A 24,787-nucleotide genomic window follows, 5' to 3' on the forward strand; every position below is an offset into this window, starting at 1 on the left:
GATGACTAATAAGATTAGCGGAGCAACATTGGAATTCCTCAGATTCAAGAAAAAGCATTCATATTCCATTCATTTTGCAATGGTAGGAACCATTTTAACATATTTGCACAAAATTATATTGTTTCTTTCTGTATCATTCAATCTTAAAAATTGTTATTCTAATGACTTTCTAAACATCACGCTTTTCATCATAGAATAATATTAATGAATCAGTGGGATATTTTTGGTAACTTATTTTTGTCCATGTTTTGTTTATTTTATTCCTTTCATTACTGACATTTTCTGTCAGTCTACTCCCAATGGAATGATACTGTATGTATCTTAAGGGTACCTATTTTAAAGATATAGAAATATTTATATCTAGCAGAGTTGCATGACTTTCTAGAGTCTGTGTTTTAAGTTTTATTACCATGCTGCTCCATATTGTATTGCTCAGGATATTGTTTGATCTGATTCATCCCGGAACCTTTATTCTTGCTACAGGATTCCTTCTTCTCCTGTTAAAACACTTTACCACCTTCTATAATGTACTTGTGTGTTCTATTCTTACATTGTAAATATAATTGGCAATGTCACCAAGCCCTTTTTAAAAAATCTGTTCGTCCAATGTAGACGTTTCAGTAGAAATCTACATTTAAAGAATTTTCTCTATCCACATCTCAGATATTTAAGCAGTCCTTTTTGTCCTAACTCCTTATAAATTGGATAACAATAATCATCTTGTGGTGTACTTCTTTTGTCTCTGAATCCTAAAACTATTGAATCTACTCTTCCATGTTTTTCATATCACAGCCTAACCTAGAAAAAAATAAGTTGTATAGGCCAGTTAGAAATATCTGCTCCTCTTGAGTTGATTACATTCTGCTCTGACTTGCCTTGGATTTGCCTTGGAGTTCATTTGAATTTGGAATATAGCCTCACTAAATATCACACAGTATTTATCTTTAGTTCTATCTCAGAGAACATATGCACAAAAGAATGGAATGCATGCCATAATTCTCCAGTTTATTCAGAATGACATGTCTTCTTCATTAAAGGACTGAAATCCCTGTACAATCGTTTATAACTCAGCTTGTCTTTGAATTAGCTAAATGGCTAAATTGGATATACTTTTGTGATCTCTTTGCTTTTACTAATGTTGGAAGTAATTATATTGTATTTTGTTATTTTAAAATACCATTTTTTAAAAATTGTATTTCACCCAAAAGTATTTTTCTATACCAGAAACAATCTGCAAAATATTCAAGCCAATTCCAGTAAAATTGCTTGTTTAGTACATTATAGAAACATATGAACCAATCTGAAAGCTACAGATTTTACATGTCACTTTACATAAATAAAACAGTGTTAATTATTTTTTTGCTAATTATTTGTTGAATCTGATCTATTTAAAAAAATCTGAGTACAATTATTTAGTAGAAATATAAATTTGTATAAATATTGCAATTTTAAACATTTGAATTAAAAAGACTATCGTGGTTTTCATGTGACTAAGTTCTTCCTTGTATATTTTTCCTTGAAGCCTTAATCCACAGGTGTCAAACTCGCCGCATCACATTGCCGTCATGTGACGTTTCACGATGTTTTTCCCATTCGCGGAGCTGAGGTGGGCATGGCCTGCACATGACTCATTCGGCCTGTGGGCTGCCAGTTTGACACCCCTGCCTTAATCTGACCAGACAATATAGAGCACTAGGATGACTGATGAATATAAATATCAATTATCTATTAACCATTGAAGGAAAAAACCACAGCATAACTTGTCTTGAGAATATTTTGCTACAGCAGGGGTTCCCAACCTGTGGGCTGTGGCCCACTAGTGGGCAATGAGGGGATTGCAACCGGGCCTCATTTGCACAAGCAGCGGGGAAGTACTTGCATGCACTCTCCATTTGGGTGAGCGACAGGCACGCCTGCTTGCCGCTCATGCAGATGGAGCTGTGTGCGCACATGCGTGCCTACTACTCACGCAAAACTATCCCCTCACCCCCCACTGCTGGTCTGCAAATCTGGAAACATTGGGGAACTCTGCTACAAGTTTCCATAGCTAGATTATTTATGCAGCTGGTAGTAAATACATATTCTCCAACGCGCAGCTTGGAGAATCCAAAGCTTCGGGGTAGTTCAGTAGTTGGGTAGCCTACACTGAGTGTGCTCCTTTAAGAGATTTCTCTTCAGACACGCCCACTTGCTCAACAGAGTCCGAGTTTAGTTCACTCAGTTGAGCCTGTGACACTGTCTGAAAATTTCTCCGTTATACTACTAAACTAGTTCCAGAAGCTTTGGATTCTTCAAGTATTTTTTTCCACATTAATTCTTCTCTGCTCTTCGCTAATTTACTGCCGGGGGTGAGTCTGCCTGCTGCCTCAGGCAGGCTGTCAATGAATTTTTTTTCATCTCTCTGAGGCCCGGCTAATTATCGATTCCTCAACGCCGCTGAACAGCCGCAGGCCTATTGGTCGGTTTCCCGGCCTGCCGGCTATACCACCCTCACAGTTTTTGGACAATTTAAAATTGGCGGCTGGAGATTGACGCCCTGCTCTCAGCGGCGTCTCTCTCTCTCTCTTCTTCGTTGTGAGGCTGTTCTAGCGTCGGGATCACTTGTGAGTGATCGCATGCTGTTTTCTATCGCAGAGGCTTCTGCGCGGCCCCCCCCCCACAGTCGTTAGACCATCGGAGCGCCCCTCGAACGCCGGAGCGCCCCTCAAGCGTCCCTGGATCGCCGGAGCACTCTCCTGCCTCTGCCCAACCCGGGAAGCGCTTTTGAGCCTTTAACGAACTCCCGTGTGTCTCGGCTGCATTCCAACTCTTCAGGGGCTTGTCGGCGGCGGCGCTTGAACAGTTTAAAAATTGCGCGCCATTTTTAGCCGCCTCAGCGCTGGGAGCTGCGCTCACTGACAGCTCGCGCTTATTGATATCCTCCCCCCACAAGCCTCCCTTACAGATTGGACTTTCCTTGCCTGGCTTGTTTGAGTGCCCCTTAAGGAGGACTTATAGGGGGAACCTTACTGTCCACGTTTTTCCCCTCTGCCTGTAGCCTTGCCTAGCGCCATTGCCCTGGCCTTAAAGGAAAGTGACTGTAACGGTTGTGGATTCTGCCTGGCAACCGCTCCGCGCAGGCGCAATTAGCTCATAGAGGCCAATCCTCTTATCTGCTGGCATTGCTGTGGTTAACTAGCTTGTCTCTGTGGAGCAATCGGCTAGTTTTTTCTCTCTGATCCTCAACCCGCCCCCCCCCCCTGGACTTACCTGTTAGCCTTTGGCTCGGAACATTCATCTCTGTTAATCCTCAGTTCCTGTTAAAAAAAAAAAAAAAGATTCTGTAAATATCTATATCCATACCTATCTATATAACCATAAAATATAAGGTTCTTACCTGAACTTCATCTTCATCTTCTATACCAAAAAAAAAAAAAAATTAATAATAATATTAATAAAGGAAGGAAACAAAGGTCCTGACATGGCGGAACGTGATCTCTCGTCAGAACTAGAGGACAACAATAGCTCTCCAGAGCGCCTTCACGAGCAGACCAAGCAACGCAAAAGGTCACGGAAACGCTCAGCACATTCGTCTTCGTCTGCTGCTCCATTCCCTAAAAAGACCAAACGTTCATCAGCTGCGGACAAGGATGCCTCCAGGAGGCACAAGGCCTTGGAGCGTCAGTTTGAGAAGGCGCGCAGCCAGTCAACCCAGGCTGCATTCTCGCACTTACCGGCCCCACTCTCTCCTGTAGCGGAAGTTTCTGTCCAACCCATCCATCAAGCTGCGCAACAACCTCAACGGTCGTTACATCAGACACCGGTCATGGAAGTTTTCACTGAGGCGATTCCGACTCATTGCATGGAACCAGTGGACCTTTCGTGCAACGCCTCCCTTTCTCGACGGCCTCAGCCGGAGGCAACCTTTACTCCCACGGCTGCGGGATTGCGCGCCACGGAGTTGGCCCACCCGCCCTTTCAGTATGACATTCAACAGGTCATATCTGACACCGTTACCCGGACCCTGGCAGCAACTTCTCAGCAGACAGCACCATATGGGGCTTGGACTCAGCCGCGTTTTCCTCCTCCCCCGCCTCTGGCCCGGGACTCGCAACCGGTCCCTATCCAGTACCAACCTAGGAGCCTAGGGTCCGGTCCCCAGTCGGACTATGGACAAGGTGGGGAGTCGTCCCCGGAGGAGGGAGAGGCTGACCCATCGGATATGGAACTATCCGATGATGCAGATATGCCACCAGAACAGCCAGCCTTTTCTGGACTTTTTAGACCCTCGTTATTTAAGTCGCTCCTGCACAAGGCAAAGTTGGCCACAAATATGGCAGACCCAGCCCCTCAGGTGGATCAGCCTGGTCCCTCTCAACAACACGAGGCCTTGTTTACGGCACCTAAGGCGAAAGCGGACTTTATTCCGTGTCCACAGCTTTTTTCTGAGGTGGTCCAACGATCCTGGTCCACGCCTTCCTCCTTGCCCGCTCCTTCGGGGCTAGACAAGAAACTTTATTGTTCGGCTCCTAGTCTCCAGGACCTTCTTCAGTTGCCAACTGTAGACTCACCTGTGGCCAATCTAACGGCTTCCTCTGTGATTTCCAACGATGTCGCCGACGGTTTGCGCTCTGAAGATAGGAAAGCCGAGTTTACCTTCCGGCGTACACACAATGCGGCCGCCTGGGCGGTCAAGGCAGCCACCTCGGCTTCTTTCTTCAGCCGTGCCTGCTTAATCTGGCTACGCCAGCTTCACGAGCGCCTTCCGCCCGCGGATTCACACCTCCGCCAAGATGTCAACAAACTGGTGGCGGCTACTGAATATACGGCAGACGCTTCGCTCAATGCCGCAAAGTTCGCTTCGCGCGCCCTGGTGTCATCCGTCACATCTCGCCGTTTATTATGGCTTAAGAATTGGAGAGCGGATGCCAAGTCTAGATGGCGCCTCGCTTCAACTCCGTATAAAGGTTCCCGCCTTTTTGGAGATGCCTTAGACCCCATCCTTGTCGAGGACAAGGATAAACGAAAGGTAATGCCATCCTCCTATAAAAGGGCAGACCGTAAACCATCGTCCTACTCCACCAGGCAGCCCTTTCGGAACGACGCCGGACCTTCGGGGTCCTTCTCCTCAAGGCACTATTCTCAAGGCTTCGACCGTGCCTTCGATAGACCCTCCTTCAGAGACCGTGGTCGAAAGGCCCCAGCACCCAAACGGCCCTTTCGAGGTACGGGATCCCGTAACTTTAGAAGAGGGAAGTGACTACATCCATCTTCCCATTGGCGGCCGTCTGACTCATTTTCTTCCCCAGTGGGAGATCTCAACAACGGACGCCTGGGTGCTCCAGACAATTCGTCTGGGCCTTACCCTGGAGTTCCGCTCCAGACCTCCCTCACACTTCGTCCAATGCCCTGTTTCTCCCAACCTGGACAAGCGCCAGCTCATGGAGGCAGAAATCCATCACCTGCTTCAAATTCAAGCCATCGAACCGGTTCCCCACCATCATCGCGGAACCGGCTTCTATTCAATTTTCTTCCTGGTCCCCAAATCGTCCGGGGGTCACAGGGGCATCCTAGACCTCAAGAGGCTGAACGAATTTATCGTGTACCATCAGTTCAAAATGGAGTCCCTCCGATCGATTCTGGCTTCCATTCGACCATCGGACTGGATGACCTCTATCGATTTGAAAGAAGCGTATCTCCACGTACCAATACGGCTGTCCCATCGTCGTTTTCTACGCTTTGCCTACAACAACAGGCATTACCAATACAGAGCAATGCCCTTCGGCCTCTCCTCCGCCCCAAGAACCTTTACGAAGCTCCTGGCAGCAGTGGCGGCCCATCTACGTCAACATCCGATACGGCTCCACTGCTACTTGGACGATATCCTAGTGCTCTCCCCCTCCCCGGTCCGGGCCTCTCGAGACCTAGAAGTGGTGTGTCGCTGCCTTCGTCATCATGGCTTCTCCCTCAACATCCCGAAGAGCCAGTTGCAGCCCACTACTCATATTCTTCACCTCGGGACAGTAATAGACTCAGTAAAGGGCCAGGTGTTCCTGTCACCGGACCGGTGCTCCAGTCTCCAGTCATTAGCCCTTCAGGTCTTTTCCTCGCGAAGGGTGACCTTGCTGCTCCTGTCCCGCCTGCTCGGCAAAATGATTTCCTGCCTGTCTGTCGTCCCTTGGGCGAGATTCCATTCATGCCAGCTCCAATGGTTCCTCCTCCCCTTTCAGAGAGCCAGGAGAAGCAACTCTTCCACACAAGTTTCCCTCCCGCCAGAGGTCTCAAGGTCTCTCCTCTGGTGGTCCTCCCAGAGCCTACATCAGGGCAGCTACTTCCAGAATCTACAGCGCCTGATAGTAACAACGGACGCCAGCCTGACGGGATGGGGAGGTCATCTTTTATCCCACGTTGCCCAGGGAACGTGGTCAGCAGAGGAGAGCCTCAACGGGATCAATTGGTTGGAACTCCGTGCGATCCACCTCTCCCTCCAACGGTTCCAGCAGACTGTGTCGGGGCACCATGTCCTGATACGCATGGACAATGTAACAGCAAAGGCGCACGTGAACCGCCAGGGGGGGACTCGCTCGGGTCCATTGATGGAGGAAACGACCCTACTGCTGATCTGGGCAGAGACGCACGTCCTGTCCCTTGTGGCGGAGCACATCGCCGGGACCACGAACATCACAGCGGACTGGCTCAGCAGGCAACACTTGGACCACGCCGAGTGGCGACTTCACCCAGATCTGTTCGCCGAGATCGTCCGCAGATTCGGCACGCCTCTAATCGATCTATTTGCCAGCCGCGACAACACTCACCTCCCCAGGTTCTTCTCCCGGTACCAGTGCCCTCAGGCGGAGGGAGTCGACGCCCTCGCCTCTCCCTGGCCCAGGGGTCTCCTCTATGCCTTTCCCCCTCTACCACTCCTTCCTCGTCTGATCCGCAGGATAATAGCAGACAGGGCAGACGTCGTTCTGGTTGCACCCCACTGGCCTCGGAGGTCCTGGTTTGCGGATCTGCTGGACCTGTCGGTGGCTCGGCCATGGAGGATTCCAGCGGACAGGATCATCCTCAGCCAGGGGGTCATTCTGCACCCAGACCCGCAGTGGTTGCAGTTGACCGCCTGGCGCTTGAACGGATCTTGCTGAGGAGAGCCAACGTGCCTAGCAATGCGATCCCCACGATTCAGGTGTCACGACGGCAGTCAACATGCCGCATTTATAACGCAACCTGGAACTCCTTCTGCTCCTGGTGTGCTAAATCCCACCTGGATCCAACGTCTGCTTCTGTCCCCGAAGTGCTGGGATTCCTTCAGCGGGGCATGGACAAGCACCTTGCGCCTAACACTCTTCGTCGCCAATTTGCTGCACTTAGTACGGTCCTTTCGACTTCTGCAAAGCTTCCTCTCTCCCAAGACCCTACGATTCGCAACTTTCTGCGAGGGGCATCCAACCTGCGCCCTCCTGTTATACATCGATACCCGACCTGGGATTTGACTCTGGTCCTTCAGGCCCTCATGCACCCTCCATTTGAGCCTCTCGCCTCCATCAGCCTCCGCTTTCTGACTCTTAAGGTGGCGTTTCTGGTCGCGATTACTTCGGCTCGCCGTGTATCCGAACTAGCTGCACTGTCTGTGAGAAGCGACCTTTGTGTCTTCCATACAAATCGCGTGGTACTAAGACTAGACCCCTCATTCCTGCCTAAAGTAAATTCCACATTCCATCGGGCCCAGGAACTAATCCTTCCGGACTTCTGCCCCGATCCTCGACATCCTCGGGAAGCAGACTGGCACCTCTTAGATGTCCGACGGGCCCTGCTCAGATATATTAAACGAACACAGCATTTCCGGAAATCAGAATCGCTCTTCGTTTCCTTTCTGCCCTCCTCCATGGGCCGGAAGGTATCCTCTACAACCATTGGGAGGTGGATTAAGTCCTGCATCTCCAAGGCTTATTCAGCTCGGAACAGACCAATTCCGCAGAGGATTCTTCCACATTCTACCAGGAGCGCCGCCACAACGGCCGCCTGGGCCACTAATGCCTCCATCTCTGACATCTGCAGAGCGGCCACCTGGTCATCCTTGAATCCCTTCATCCGGCACTACAAGGTGGACTCCTTTGCCTCGGCGGAGGCATCCTTTGGCCGTCGGGTGCTCCAAGCTGTATGCAACTCTTCAGACGATGCACAGCAGCCAGTCACCCTCCCTGTATAAACTTGCTTGGGTAAATCCCGAAGCTTTGGATTCTCCAAGCTGCGCGTTGGAGAACGGACGTTGCTTACCTGAACGTCCCTTCTCGACGCGCAGCTGGAGAATCCAACCCACCCAGCTTGGCTGCTGAACCTTTCTTCTTTACGCTCTACTGCTCCTTACTTCGTGAACAAAACTGGGACTCTGTTGAGCAAGTGGGCGTGTCTGAAGAGAAATCTCTTAAAGGAGCACACTCAGTGTAGGCTACCCAACTACTGAACTACCCCGAAGCTTTGGATTCTCCAGCTGCGCGTCGAGAAGGGACGTTCAGGTAAGCAACGTCCGTTTTCCAGAATTCAAACAAATTTATAACTTCATGGCATAGATCTTGTTGCTTGTGAATAACTTAGAGGACACTTAACACATTTTATTTTATAACAACTTAATTTAATGGATAATTAAGATGTAATGTTAAATTTACATTTTTTATAATTTAAGTACATGAAAACTGAGACTAGTTCAAACAGTCCCCTTTGTTTAATTATGTTGCTTTAGTTAACTTTTCTGTAATGTATTTCTATTGCGTTACACTAATTAGATCCGATACTTAATACTTAATTGGCTAGTTCTATATTACTATCATAACATTGTTGATACTATATTGCATCTTTCCTCTAATGATATTGATTGAATTTGTAATAGAAATAATAAAATAGTTACTTTAAAATAGTTCTTGAAATAAAGTTCTTGACATAGTTCTGTTTTTCAACTATTAATTCTGACTTTAGTCCACTTTTGGAAGATAAAGAATCAGAGCTATTGCTCCCCCCCCCCCCCCGAGCTGGAGGAGGGAGCTGAAAGTTCTCCTGAAAGCTGCAAACATCAAGTCCAACAATTGCTCATTCAGAAGTGGTAGACATACATCCTTGAACAATACAGGCAAGAAGCAGGATTAGAGCTTTCTGGAAAGGGGGGGCCAAGTGGTCAGACAATACCAAGTAACAACATAATTCTAGCAACCAAAACCGTCATGACTGCAAATGCTACCATCTCATCAACTGATACCACAAATAGAAATTGAGTGAAATGATAGGTTCAGACATAGGGATGAAAACTTGTCCATGAGCAACTTAAGTAATACTCAGTAGCAGACCTGGGCATTTTATGGCTTGTGGTCTCATCTGGCCCACATGCAGTCTCAGTCCGGCCAGTAGCATTAGTGGGGGTTGGGAGGGCAGCAGTGCAGCTGTGGCTTTGGGAGCAGGGCAGTGGCAGTGGGGGCAGCAGTGGCCCTCCACAATAGTCCCAGTTTTTTATTTGGCTCCCTAGGCAAATTAATTGCCTACCCCTCCTCTATAGGACAATGTAGGGGAGAGAACTTTATAGCAGAGAGTACAATCCCCTCTCAAACAAGTCAAAGGGAAATGGAGAAGGACATAACACTCCTCCGTGAGCCGGATGGAAATGTGTTTACAAAAAACATTTCTTAACTGAAAATTGGGTTATAGAGCACAGCCTGATGTGTGCATAGAAGACCCTCCTACCCCTGTGATATTACAGAAGCAGACTGTTAGTTCTCGCTCCATCTCATTTTGAAATCACACAATAGTCAAACCTCAACTTTGACCTCTCCCTCTGACTCAATAATGGGAAAGAAAACAAAGCCATAGGATGAAACTAAGATAACAGACAATCCCCCCCCCCAAATTCCAGCCACAATAGAGCTTATAAGATTCTATAAGCATTAAAATAGTTTTTGTATCTAGCTTTTGTTGTTGTTGTTAAAACATATGAACAGATGGACCTCTTTAAGAACCCTATTGAGCTCACTGCTATCAGATATGCTCCAGACAAACAGAGAAAACAGCAGCTGGATTGCTCAGAAATTAAGGAAGAAATCCAGGAATAACTGAACCAAGTACATTTGTTTGAGGCAAAAATTACCTTAGTAAAAGTTGAAAGAAACATTGCAATTTAAAAGAATAAGAAAATCAAGGAGGAAAGGTTTGCTGGGGAAGATTCTTTATTTCTTAAGATATAGATAACATTTTTTCAAAGATTGTAGGATAAGATCTTTATAACCAACACACACACTAAATAAATCAATTGTATGATTGTATCTGAAATGCTTTGTGTGCTCAATTAGTCTCAGAGCTTTTGGGGCAAAGAAGTGGTATTATTTTATCTTCATACAAGCTGCAGGGATGCTATTTTTTTCATACACTAAGATTAAGGGGTAGCACACCTAGGTAAAGGTATCCAAAGATTACTGTTACCAAAGAGTTAGTAACAGTAATTATGAAATAGGTATATAAATGTAGCAGGGAAATGGACCAAGGTGTATAAAACCCAGAGGAAATTGTTGAGATCCACCAATCAGCATTGCCACTATAGTTCCATAACCAAATTTGTGAGTATTACATATCCTTTAGTTGCCTGGTTAAATTAAAAATAATTAAAGGCACTTTGGAAGCTCCTCAAGAGTCAAAATGCAGTCCACAAAATCATTTTTAAAAAGACATTAAAGGGTGATTGCACTTTGGGCATACTACTGCGCCTTAGTGATGTTAAACTTTCAAAATGCTCTTGAAAAGGAAAATTCATTAATTTTTTAAAAAATTTCTTGAACAGCAGTGTTAATAAATAGGATGCATAGTGTGCTTCATGCTTTAAAAAGCATTGGGCTGTAGATATTATTGGCATGGCATATCCCAAACTTTACTATTTGACTGATACTGAGATTTTGATAAATTTTGATAAATTATGGGAATTCCTTTTTAATATCTATTTCTTTGTGCTATTTCTATTATTTATATATTTACTGTTTAGTAAGTTTTCTACATCAAATAGGAACAAGTACATGCTTGCTTGCATCCTTATAATTTCAAAACATGGGGAGGGAAGAAAATAGAAGGTAAAGTATTAAGTTCAAGAAACAGTTTAATAACAAAATTTTCTTATTTATCTTGCAATAACCTTGGATTTGCCTCTAAAAAATGTGTGATTTGCCTTTTTATTTAAATTCCATTGAAAATGTCATTTTTTTTCTCTAATATTTTTGAACAGCTATATAGTTTAAATATTCTACAGGAAGTAGATTTGTATAGCCAATATTTATAATTGTTTAGGTTTTTTCCCCTCTGCCTTCTGCATCCACTATTTACACTTCCTCTATCCTTCTTATAGATTAGAGGATAAGGTTAATTTAAAAGATATACATACAGGTAACTGTACAGAGGATTACCACTACTTGTCTATACAGGTAGTCCAGTTGTTTAGGCAATATTGCCATTCAGTAAAGCAATTGGTAAGTTAAGCCAAACCTGTGCATTTGTTTACAGATCAGCAAAGGTCTTAAATGCAAGGAATGGTCACAAAGTTATTTTTTTTTATTACTACTACTACTACCACTACATTCATGTCAGGAGCACCAAAGTGCTTCCAGGTTGAAAGGATTAAATGGTAACATCGCCATTTGGAGTTCCTTTCATGTCCCCATTAGGTTGCCTACTAAGGTGGTACCCATCCATCTACTTATGGTTGCCCACTTTTGAACTGCTGATTCAGCAGGAGCTGGAGTATGTGACGGGAGCTCACCCTGTCCCGTAACAGCAACCAGGTCTCAAAATGTGAGCCTACCAATTGTAAGCCTATCATCCTAACCTCATGAGCTCTCCATTCCTTTTTATTACTGCAAAAAGTAACTGTATCAGGCAGTCACTAAACAAAGACTACTTGTATTCATTCACAGAAGTACCAGCTTTCTTAATGAATTTGAATTTTGCAAAAGTTAAACATATATATTTAAAAATGGTACTAAAAGGACAGCAAAATAATCCCTTTCAATTAAAATTTAATTTCAGTTGGAAAATAAAAATTGGTGCATGAATATAGAGTGCACTCATTCCCTACCTAATACCTCATAGAAGTTGAGGACTTTAATACCCTGTTTAGCAGGTGCTGGCTTAGAAAACATTGAAAATTATCTTAAAAACAGCTGTTTCTTGGGAGTTGTTTGCTTTAATCATTTAATAATGCCTAAACTGGATCTTTATCTCTCTCTCCTTCCCCCACTTCTGCTCTTCCTATGTGCCTTGTTTCTCATATCTTACCTTCATCTGCTTTTGTTACCCCTTCTTTTCCTTTCCTAATGCTGTTACTTCTCACCCCATCTCCATCCCATTTTATTGTTTATATTTCTAATTTTTTAATTGTTTCTTGTAGAAGGCAGTATTGGAATATATGTATTATGTATACATTTTTCTTGTCTGGACAAGTCTCTACAGTTTTCCTGGAGAGGTTTTTCAGAAGTGGTTTGCCTTTGGACCTTTCCTAGGGCTGAGAGAAAGTGCTGGCCCAAGGTCCCACTCTCTCTAAGGCAGAACTAGAATTCATTTTCTCCCTTTTCTCATTTTATGCCTTAACCACTACACCAAACTGGCTCTCATGTCTATATATGTGTGGTAAAATGTGTAAGAAAGAATGGCTGATATATACAGAAGGAGATCAATTACTTTTAAAAAAGAGATAATGTTGTGGGCAGTTCATTAATTATTCATTTTTATTGGTTTCTTGGTTTTTGATCTTGCTTCTCTTCCTGTTGACCACGGGTGCCAAACTTCCCGTGTCACATTGCCGTCACGTGATGTTTTGTGAGGTTTTCTCATTTGCAGAGCTGGGGTGGCGTGGCCTGCGTGTGACGCATCTGGCACATGGGCCGCCAGTTTGACACCCCTGCTGTAGACATTTTGTTACCAGCCTAGGTAACATAATTAGTGAATGGAGGAATGGAGCTTGTTGGCATTTTATATGTGATAGACCAGGGGTCTGCAACCTTAAACACCCAAAGAGCTATTTGGACCCGTTTCCCAGAGAAAAGAAAACGGGAGCCAATAATTTAACAACTGGTTTGACTAGGTGGGTGCGGCCAACTCGATGTCACTCAGTCCCACCCAGTCACATGACACCCCCCCAGCCACGCCTACCTAGCCGTTCATTAGGACAGAGAACCAGTTGTTAAATTATTTGCCTCTCCTGGCCCTGTCTCACCCCTCCCCTCCCAGCCACCTCTTGCCATGCCCTGCCTCAGATGTGTTGTTTACCTTTCTATCTCTCTCTCTCTATGTCTCTCTGCCCTGAGCTTCTTTACTCCTCCATCGGAGTGGTGCCACTAGCGGCGTTGATTGAAAAGTGTCCTCCAGGCAGCGAAAGTCCCCCATGAGAGGTTTAAAGCTACGGTTGGGCACTGGGGGCCTGTCACCCTTTCCATCGCCTCTTCCTTCCAGATCCCATTCTCATCCTGCCAGTTCTCGTGTTAGCGAGGCTAGCATCAGCTGCAGCTGGGTCAGGCCAGTGCCTCAGGGCAAAGAGCAGGTTGCCCATTTCCCCGAGTGACCGAGGCATGCCTAGCACCAACAAGGGCCAGAAGAAGCACCCACAAGACCAGCAAGAGATGAGGCACAGGAGAATCAGCCCTGGCAGCTTCTCCTTCCCCCGCCGTTGCCCTTACCTTCTCAGGCCAGGCGAGGAATAACTGGGAAGGGAGGAGAGAAGTGTGGGGCCAGCCAGTGGAGGGATCAGCCGGTTTGCCGTACTGCAGAAATTTTACCAGTTCGGCAGGGAGCCGCAGCAGAGGGATCAAAGAACCACATGCGGCTCCAGAGCCGCGGATTGCCGACCCCTGTGATAGACTATCCTAACAATTTTGATTAGTTTATTGTGTCTTCCTTGATTGGTCTTGTTTATCTAGTGCTGGTTCCTGCTTATCTAAATATTGGTTGATAGATACTTACTGTGGAAGATCTGTTCGCCTCAATCCTTGACCTTTGGTTGTTTTCTGTCTTAAACAGTTTGTGCTTGGACCTTTTCTCAATGTGTTTGTTAGTAGCTGAATAACAAGACTACATATATTTAAGGTTTATAATTTTATAAAGCTGTAGCTTAGTTTCACAAAGAAGCTCCAGTTTCTATCACTGATTACCCTGGAGTTAGCTATTGTACCCCTGGATTGTCCGGGGAACAACACTGGCTGCATAGAGCTGATGCCACTATTGGGAACTAAAAAATTTGATGACTTTGCCTGCATCTTTTTATGTTGCATCTTCTTATGTAATAATAATTGAAAATGTTAACTGGACAACTGGTTTTGAGCAGCAAAATGAACTCAATAAGAAAATCATGATATTAACATCTTAAACAAGTTGGTGTATAGTTAGATATACAGTCTCTATCTCCCTCCCTCTCTCCCCCCCTTCTCTCTCTCACACACACACTTACACAAAGATTCACCCACCCTCTCTCAGTTCATATGCATTATATTTTGTGAATAGTATTTAGTATTCATTAAACCTTCACATTATTAATTGATTCTAGCTTCAGCTAACACTTTTCTGGGCTATCTTTTATTTATAAAATCTTGGGCATTCTGTTTTATCAATGGGAAATAATACAATATTTGGAAAGTATTTCAAAAAGAATCGAAGCAGAGACAGCCACTGGTTCTGTCCTTGGTATAATGTTAGAGGACCTGAGTATAATTCTTTAATAATGCTTTTATTATCAGCCATTATCAACTGGGGAATATGGATTATTGCCCAGTTTTGCTTGAAACTGATACCTTATTCATATCTTGCTGTCACAAACTGTTGGTTATCTGTCTTCGCCCTTGAGGCACACATAGTTGAAATACACAAATACTGTGAAATAGTATTTTATTTTGTAGCCAGAAATAATTGTCAAATCAAGAACCAAGCAGATTCAGCATTGATTAAACATCTCCATTTACTCATCTGAGTCTCCCCATTCCTACTCCATATTACCTTTTTAAAAAGTTCTGTAATGTATCCAATTTTTGTGGCAATTCTTTTGATATTTTAAAAATTGGTGTATGCTATCCTATGTAAATGGTACTCCATGTTACTAGAAAATAATGCAAAATGATATATAATATCAGATTTTGGAGACATTATTGCTCATCGTTAATTACTGAGTATCAGTTTAAATAAATAAAATCAGTAATATATATTTATATCACTCTTGAATTTCCTGGAAGATCTTCATCAAAAATAAAATAAAGGACCATTTCAGTTTAGCAAAATTCTTCTGTCTGTATATCTTTTTTAAAAGACAAAGAGAGGATCATAGTAAATCATTACTTATGTATAAACTATCTAAGATCATAAAAAATACTTTCCAAATAATCTTAGGGAAAATGACTGACTTCTGGTTTGGTAACTTTCAGGGATTGTGTTCTAACCATATAGAAGGAGCTGTGGGTTACATATTCAGATAGCAAAATTACAGGTAGTCTTGGAGCCTGCCAATTACATTCGTAACCCGAGGATTCACTGAAGTGAATCACGTACGATGAACATGAAAACTCACTGCTTTCGCCCAGGCATTCACTAATCGAATTCGGATTTTTAAGTCCATATGAGGTATTTTGGGGTGGGGAAGGCCATAGGGGGGCCTAATGCTTCCGACAACCCAAGGCCTCTCCCAATTTACTGAGAGATCCCATGCACCACTCTTCGGAGTCCCAAGCTGCTTGGGCCTTTCATCACCAACTGCTAACTTACTTTTCATGCCACGTTTCAGAGCCCTACGCTGCTCACACTTGCCTCCTGTGTAGCCTGGGTGCCGAAGCCCTTGTCCAGCGAAACGGAGAAGCACTGGGCCAGCATCTCATTCCCTGCTGAGCCCCAGCCTCTCTCACAAGTGGGCATGGCCCTGATCCCCACTTGCTGCAGTGCAGAACCCGCACAAATTTCACAAATTGCACCATTGCAGAGCTGGAAATCTTAGTACACCACTGCCCTGCTCCATGGTGTTTGTCCGCCGCATAGTATCAGCAGTCCTTCCCTTCCGTTCCCCGTTTTGAGAGAGAAACATCTAATAGGAGATAAACAAGATTGAAGTCTATTAAAAAGAAAGAGAAAACATTTTAATGTATGATCTTTTAATTGAATATATTAAAACAAAATAATATTAAGAGAAAAGATCATTAGATATCCAATTTCAAATATAGGAAAAGATTTCAGATGAATGAAGATGGAAAAGAATATAATATCTAATGCTTTGCCCCCATAAACCACAAGATGGTGCTGGCACAATACTAGCAGGACAGGATTTATCTTCCCAAATAATATTTATAAAAAACACACAGCCTGTAACTGCAGTATAAAGTATTTTCTGCAGCCGAGACTTGATTTAGTAATTAAAGCTACAAGTTGATTGCTAAATTTTCATAAATTTATAAAGTGACTATTAACTGACATCCACAGTGCACAACAATTAAACTTAACAGTTTTTATCTAACTCTTGTCTTGTTCTTCAGAGATTGTAGAATCCAGTTTCCTTTCAGCTCTAGTTGTAAACCAGAAATTTCTGCTTTTCCAGAAAATTAATTGGAGACTTGAGAATGTTGATAGCTCTCTTGCTTTCCAATCCTTGTAACACTTTTTTGCCACTTTGCTTTCAAGCGTTTTTTCTGCAGTCTTCTCTAAAAGAAAAGAAAGATTTTTCCTATCTGAGATAACTGTCAATGGGGAATTTGATGTAGCATGTGATACAGATCATGTCACGTACATCATTAATTCTAACTCATGTGCTAGTTGTTTCTCATTTAAATTGGTTGGCTGTGAAAATTGCATTTCACAACAGAACCTGAAGTCTTTAGCTTATTTGGTTATTTAGATATTTCCTCCTCTCATATAAAACACCAGAGCCTGCTTCCAAAAATGTTCTTGTTGAACTGATCTCTCTGAAAAGAATCAGTTAAAACAAAATTGTGTTCCTTTCATCTGCAAAGAATTTAAATAAATTTAATTCCTTTTCATGACTTTTTTTGCTATTGTTTTTTTTTTGTCTCTTAGAGACAAGTACATTCTAATTTTACATCTTGTTAAATGCTGCAAGTACTGACCCTATTACAGAAATATTATGCATTTTAACTTTCCACTAGCCTGTCTTTTTAATTAAAAAGTGGAAAACAATTTTAAATATGCTTTTAAAAAAATCTCTGACTGCTTTCCCAGTTCCAGCTTTATTTGTGCCTGATCAGCAAAAACCCACAAATTTAGTATCCAGTAAGTATAATACATATCTTCTATTTTAGTTCCAAGTTCTTAAAATTCTTACTGGTGAATATCTGATCCATTATTCAATATATTTATATTAGTTTCCACTTACAGATTGCGAAAGACTTTCTACTGCAATATTTGTTCATTAAAATATTAGTACCAGTGATAATTTCTTTTAGTTTTGTTCATAAATCATATTTCTCTTCAAGATCTGTATTTTTCATGAATATGTTAAGCAATTTTTGTTTATTAAAAAAAATAGTACTGATAACAGCATAACTGCAAATAAAAAATACAAATACAATTATTGACTAACATGTGATCTGTATAAATAACCTTTAGTCAATATAAAATTGGATTAGACAAATCAACCTCACATTAATATGAAATCTTTCACCTTGTCTTTTTCAGAATAAGATTAATTAAAATATTGATGAATATCATTGTTACATTAACAGTGCACTGCTGAAAATTAGATGAGGATATGTCCTTTCATTTTAATCTACCAGACCTTTAGGTTTTCCCTATTTTAATGTTTGAAAATTTATAAGTTATTGCTATCATCACTTGATAGGACATTGCACCATTTCTTAAATGCAAATGTACTGGATTATTCAATGATAGCAGAATTTTTTTAATATTATTATTTCAGAAGAACTATGTAGAAATTATGACTTACTATGAAACATATTGCCAGGAGTTGCTTCTGCAGCTAATCTGTTATGTATAAATATGAGTGCTAATACAGAATTTTTTAGTACTGTAAAAATATATATGATTTGTCATGTTATCAGAATAAGGAAACTACTATGCTAGATAGAAGTGCAGTTATACAGTTACTGTATGATTTCTATAATGCTTTTCTCATTGTTTTGTTCACTTTTCTTTGAAGGTTTTCGAATGAGTGGATCATGAGGAACATACTTTAGGGACTTGCCATAGTATGGCTGCTTCTCGATCTACTCGTGTTACAAGATCAACAGTGGGGTTAAATGGTTTGGATGAAAACTTTTGTGGCCGAACGTTAAGAAACCGTAGCATAGCTCATCCAGAGGAGGTTCCTTCTCTTCCACAAGTAAGATCAAGATCACCAAAGAAGAAATCAGAATCTCTGCAGACTCAGAAGGGAAATAGCAATGGGAAAGCTAATGATGTCAAGCAGCAGAGTTCTAAAGAATCATGGGTAAGCCCTAGAAAGAGAGGCCTCTCAACTTCAGAAAAGGATAATGTTGAGAAACAAATTGTGGAAAATTGTGAGAAGAAACAAGTGGAACCTCTTTCACCTGTTTTAAAGAGAATTAAGCGTTGTTTACGTTCAGAGGCCCAACATAGTTCAGAAGAAGTGCTACCTTCTAAAACAGGGAAAGATCGGTTGGAACATAAAAATTCAGTTTCAGACAATGTCACGGTCAATCCAGGGCCTAAACGAGCTTGCCGATGTCTTATATTGGACGATAGTGATAAAAGGGAGGTTAAAAAGGTAACTGTTTGTGCAGAAAAATTAAATCATTCTTCAGTAACCGAAGAACTCATAACTTGTCAATCTGTCAATGGGGTTAATGGGAATGGTTCAAGTGCTACAAAGTGTGGTGACTGTCAATTGGATGGAGCCACTGCACAGAACAATGCTGATTCCTGTTCATCTGAGGAAAAAAGTACAGCAAATAATGGAAATACATCATCATTTTTTCATAGCAGAAATAAGGAGGACAGTTTTATAGACCACAGTGTGCCTTGCACAAATTCACAAGAACAGTTAACCTGTGAGGACCATAAACAAATAAAGAACTGTTTGTCTGAGGAAACTGTTAATCAGATACAAGAGTCAGGTACGGGTACGGGGTCCTTTTATGAAACCCAGTCATCTTTGTTAAGGGATTCCGAGGAGGAAGTAGATGTGGTGGGTTACAGCACTGCCACAAAAGAGCAATCTGAAAACAACAACAGCAACCTGGACAGTTATGATAATACAACTGCTTCATGTGAACCTGAACCGCCGGTTTTGGACTGTGTTTCAGCTCCAATTTCATCAACATCAGAATCTCAAGAACATAGGTACACCTTGAGAACATCACCATGGAGGGCAGGCTCAACAAAAATTAGCCCTATGAAACATAACTCTCCATGTAAAGAGAATGGACAGCTTGAGGAGAACAATCATACTGTCCCTGAAAAGAATGTGGAATCAAGTGTTACTAATACCAATGGATCTGGTGCAAACACAGAAATTGCTCCAAGTGAAAGGGAAAGTTACTGTGATTCCAGAGAACACCCAAAGGAAGGACTAAGTAAATCAACTTCAGAAAATAGACTTGTTACTCCATCCCTACCATCTGCCAAAGAAAGTGCCAGTCTTCATTCTGTAGAAGAAGAGGAGGAAGAACCTGACGTGTATTACTTTGAATCAGATCATGTGGCATTGAAACACAACAAAGAGTATGTGTAAATATGGTAACCATGGATTCTGCTTTTTTGTTTGTTAATCAAATTTCTAGTTTTCAAAATTTCTATATATACCCTAGGACTAATTTTTAAAAACTGCTTTCTTTATAAGGCATTTAAATTTTATCTAGTGGAAAAGTAGCAGTTTTTAATCTTATCATTACAGTTAAGGAGCTTTAGATGAATCTGATTTAATATAGATGTAGCAGGAAATTCTTTTTAAAGAGCACTTTCCTGTTTGGAGATTTATTTGGAAATAGACTTTGTAAACCACAAGTTTCATTTTAACATTTTAGTTATTTTATTATTATTATTTAACACAGAAACATATTTTAGAAACCCATCTATTATCTTACACATTTATTTGAATAATAAAATCTTTCAGTTTGTGAATTAGGAGTAATGTAGATCAGCTGTACAAATATGATACTTGTCATTTTGACAGGTACAGACTAGAAAGCATTGATTATTAAATTGACATCATTCTTGCTCCAATTTTGTTATTTGGTGCACAGGCTCTGGATCAGTAATGGAGATACAGATATATGAAGTTGGTCTAGAAGGAAAATTCTTTTTCCTTAATCAGTTAACCTTTGTAAAAGATATTGAAGTGACAGGAGTTCACCCTTTTCTACTTCCTAAATCTTTTATTGAAAAAACAAATTAGTAACACACTCCCCTTGATGTCCATGTGTTAGTAAAAAGTGAATGTGGCTATTAACACTCACTCATCTTTGGGACTACTTTGTATGTTAGGAAAGGCAAAAAGATTTTTAGAATTTCTGATAGTATCAGTTTAATTCTGCAGTTTTACATACGTAATCCAAAACCATATTTATCTAGCAAGAAACAAGTTTATATTGAATTCTGTAATTCAGATATGTTTAAAGTTATAATTATTCTTATATATGTTCACACTACTATTTAGCAGCCTACAAGATTTTAAATAGTTATGGCAACAGTTTTCAGCTGAGTGATTGATTTTAAAACCAGAATTCATTTTGATACTTAAATTGAAGCAAACATTCTAAAAAGTCATGCTATCAAATCACTTTTTTTGCCTTTCAGGCTGTAAGTTTGTTTGAAAATGTGTGCATTTGTTTGAATTGTCTTGGCTTTGTAAAGAAAAGATGCAGATTGTTTTTTATATCTAGAACAAAATCATTTAGGGAAGTCTTTCAGTATTATTTCAAAAACATGTGTTTTATATAAAATATATGTTTTTATATTGCATATTGATTTTATCTTTTAAAAACTGGTTTTAAAATTTTGGTTTGTGATTTTAACAACATATTCTATAGATTTTTTTAAAAATTATGATGGTTTGAATTTCAAGTTTAAGTTATGTTAAATCAAGTTTAAGTTAAGATTTAGTTAACCACTTTGTGAAAACCATGTACTGCTTTTATTTCCAAGTGAAAGCCTGCTTTTTTTGTGTGCTAGTACTATTTTAATAGATAATGTTGATAAATTGAATGCATAACTCTTTTCTAAAAAGAAATTCACAATTTAGTCAAGCAGTTTCATTTGGCGCTTGCTGAACGGCAACTAAAATTGAAGACTGGTTTCAAATTTAAACCATTTGAAAAGTTGTCTTGAGCTTGCATAGATTATTATATTAATTTGAATATATTTTCAGCACACTTGAAAGCAGATGAGTGTTTATTGTTCATAGGTACAAGAATATCACAGCTGTGGCTGATTTGCAGAAAACTGTTAAATGCTTGAGAAGAAAAAAAATAGTTCTTTCAATGACCAAATCAACAAACCATCTAATTTCTGATCCTTGAGAAGAACATAGATGAAAAATTGTATGAAAACTGCAGTTATTGGTAAATGTCAACAGCATTGATTTGATACTACATTTTCCTTTTAAGATAATTTCAAATATGCAATTACTTTTTCTCGCCCATCCTATCTCTTTTTTCCTAGTAAATCTTCTCTGAAATTACTTCTAATAGGCCAGAAATCAATTTAAATTTCATGAAATAATTAAAATTATTTCATGGGAATTCATTAAAATTAAGTGCCTGAGCCCACTACCACATACAACCTAATTACTATGAGAAATTGTACTCTGTTGCTTTTTCCCACTTGCTGCAGATATGTCTCAATTCCTTTTCCAATATTGTATTTACACCATATTAATTTTATATCAGATTTCTAACTTTGAATTAGTCTGTTTGAGGTAAATTATAGTGTCAAATTGGCACAGCTGTGCAGTGCATTGCTTTTTTTCTAAAGCAATAATTTAGGGGAGAGGAAGATAAAAGAAATTTAAAACCTGGGAATCGGGGTTATAGAATCAAGGACATTATCATTCTATTGACCTGATCATGATTAACTGCATTTATTTAGAATTCTAGTTTATCATGCCCAAGCAAATTGGAATCATAGATCAGTTTTTGCTTTGAAGTTTTGAATAAACTAGAAGCCTGTGTTTATATATAACGCAAAACAAACTATAAATATAACCCTCTATTTGATTAATTACTTAGGCTGGCAGGTAGAAAGTCAGATGATCAAATAGTGTACACAAGAGACTTGCTTCTTCCTGATAAGCCATGCTTCTGAACAAATACGAGCTATGCATGTGCACCCTACGTTTCTACTGGTTAACTTTTGATCTCTCTATAACGTTTTAGCCACTTTTGGGTTAGGTTTTGCTGCATCTTGGATTTTAGCAGATTTTACCTGGATTTTAAAAATTTACCAGATAAACCCAATGACTATATGCTTATAATATGCAATTTCATAACAGAATATGCAAGAATAATTCTCAGGGAAATTAAATACTGATATTTAATTTAAGGAAATACTTTAGGAAATGGATTGGATCTTGCCTGTGGTTTAGGCAGTTTGACAATATAAGTAGTTCTTGATTTGTGAGCAGTCACTTAAGACAATTCAAAGTTATGATGGACTTCCCTCAAGAATGATTTATGACCTGATTTTGACATTTTGATCGCCACCATCACCACCTGCAGCCACGTGATTATATTTTGACTGTTTCACAACTGGCTCATGTTTGCAGCCATTTATAACCTGCAGTCACCTGACCATGTTTTTTCTTAACATTATCTTTTTATTATTTTGTAAGCCGCTCAGAGTTGCTTCAACAGTGAGATGGGCAGCATATAAAATAAATAAATAAATTTACAACCTTTATTTTGCGATTGGTGCTTACTTCTGATTTCTGGGGGGAAAATGCCCATTGGCTAAAATTTACTTAACTGTGGCATTCGCTTAGCAACCACAGTGTTTCTTTTAATGACCACCACAAAAAGTTGTAAAATCAAGTGTGGTCAAGTGGCAACCTGCTTAGTGACCAGCACGATTTACAGCTGTAATTCTGGGCTTGATTATAGTTATAAATTGGAACTGCCTGTTTATGCTACATAAACAGCTGTTGCATAAGGGTCCATCCATTTATAGTAACAGTTTGAAGTTCTTTTTAATAAAGTATTGTGAAAAAATATCTATTTGAACAGATGAAGATAAACTGGTTGATCTACAGTTTCTTTGGATTCCAACATTTATAAACTGAAACTAATAAAGGAGTGTGAAATTGTAGATGAAACTTTGGCACATGTGACTTGTGTCTTGTGGCAGTATGTGGCAATATGAATTCTGGGATTAATCTCTTGCCTCCTCAGTGTTCGGGGATGATAAGAGTTCAATACTTAAGGTGCCATAGTATGTCCACACTTTAGAATTTTCAGAAAGGTGGGTTCTTTTTTTCTTTTTTACATCTTTTAAATTGTAATTCAGTATTAGAATAAATTCATACATTTTGGTCACGTACTATTTTCCATTTTGAATCATAACATCTTTCCTGGGTTCTAGGGAATTTTGCCTGAGAAAAATAGCTAGAAAAAGTCACCATTTGTTATTTAAATAAGGAAAGGTTCACTATAGATCTGATTTAGATTTCAAAGTAATATTATGAAGAAATGCAAAAGCACTTTTTTCTGGTTTCCTATTAGCATTCTTTTCAGGATTTCTATTTTGTTATGATAGACAGAAAATTAAAATAACAGAGAACATACTTTGAAGAGAAATCTGATAACAAATATTGAGCAGCCTAGCACATTCTTTGAATATTTACATAAGGGATCAGCGTGTCAGTTAATTGAGAAAAGAACTTTACCTGGGAAAATAAAATACCCCATGTTTCCTTGAAAAGAAGACCGGGTCTTATATTAATTTTTGCTCCAAAAGACGTATTAAGACTTATTTTCCTGTTAGGTCCTATTTTTGGGGAAATACGGTACTAAATGCATCTGGCTGATGATCTTAATGGGCTTATTTTTTGGATAGGGCTTATAATATGAGCATCCTGAAAAAATCATGCTAGGACTTATTTTCCAATTGGGTTTTATTTTCGGGAAAACAGTAAAAACATTCAATACTGCTCTTAGTGTAGCTTAGGGTTTTTTTTTACATTTTGTGTATAGTTTTACAATGTAGCTTGATTGTGTTTTATGTTTGTGTTATATCTGAATTGCAGAATTTCGTTCCATATTGCAGAAGAAAAATAATTATATGGTTAAAGATAATGCCTGAAGCCTACATGAGCACAGTAACTATTTCAAAGCTTCTTGTTCTTCAGGATTCCGAGCAATCCTGAAAAAAAAAAGATTTGGCTGTCTGCAAGCAGTTTGAAAACTATAAAACAGTTTTTTAAAACAAACAGAAGGCTCATGTGGAATCAAAAGCATTTTTTCAAAATCATTGCGTGCTCCACTTTATAGTTTATATTTATTTAGATTGCTTCTCTAGGATACTTACATTTTTAAATGAAGTGTTTATTTTTTGTTTTTAAGTTTTAGCATAAAAGTTGATAATATCATTGTGCATGATGCAATGCAACATGTAAAACCTTTAATTAGTTGCACGAAAAAGTTTGAGTACTCTGCTGTATATATTTCAATGAATTCCTGACTGAATGGAAGTTAGCACAACCTTTATTCTTTTCTGTCGAACATAAGTTGAGCATGACATCTTTCTGCAAATTTGAATGTGCATGTACTATTTATGTCAAATTTATAGATGTTAAGATAAGGAAGCAGTGAATAAAACTGGTGTAGAAGTTTGGGTG

At 40.3% G+C, this 24,787-nt stretch overlaps 1 protein-coding gene across 1 annotated transcript in view; it reads left to right on the forward strand.

Moving 5' to 3' along the window:
- Positions 1-24,787, forward strand: part of ZZZ3 (zinc finger ZZ-type containing 3) — a 44,986-nt gene continuing 20,199 nt past the window's right edge. The window contains exons 1-2 of the mRNA XM_070941255.1: positions 1-82; positions 18,137-19,680. Coding sequence (XP_070797356.1) covers positions 18,188-19,680 — 1,493 coding nt within the window. The 5' untranslated portion in view covers positions 1-82; positions 18,137-18,187. The remainder of the gene's footprint in view (positions 83-18,136; positions 19,681-24,787) is intronic.

The sequence above is a fragment of the Pituophis catenifer genome, unplaced genomic scaffold (assembly GCF_029215685.1).
Source record: "Pituophis catenifer annectens isolate HBS135680 unplaced genomic scaffold, rPitCat1.0.hap2 SCAF_3, whole genome shotgun sequence".
Classification (NCBI taxonomy): Eukaryota; Metazoa; Chordata; class Lepidosauria; order Squamata; family Colubridae; genus Pituophis; species Pituophis catenifer.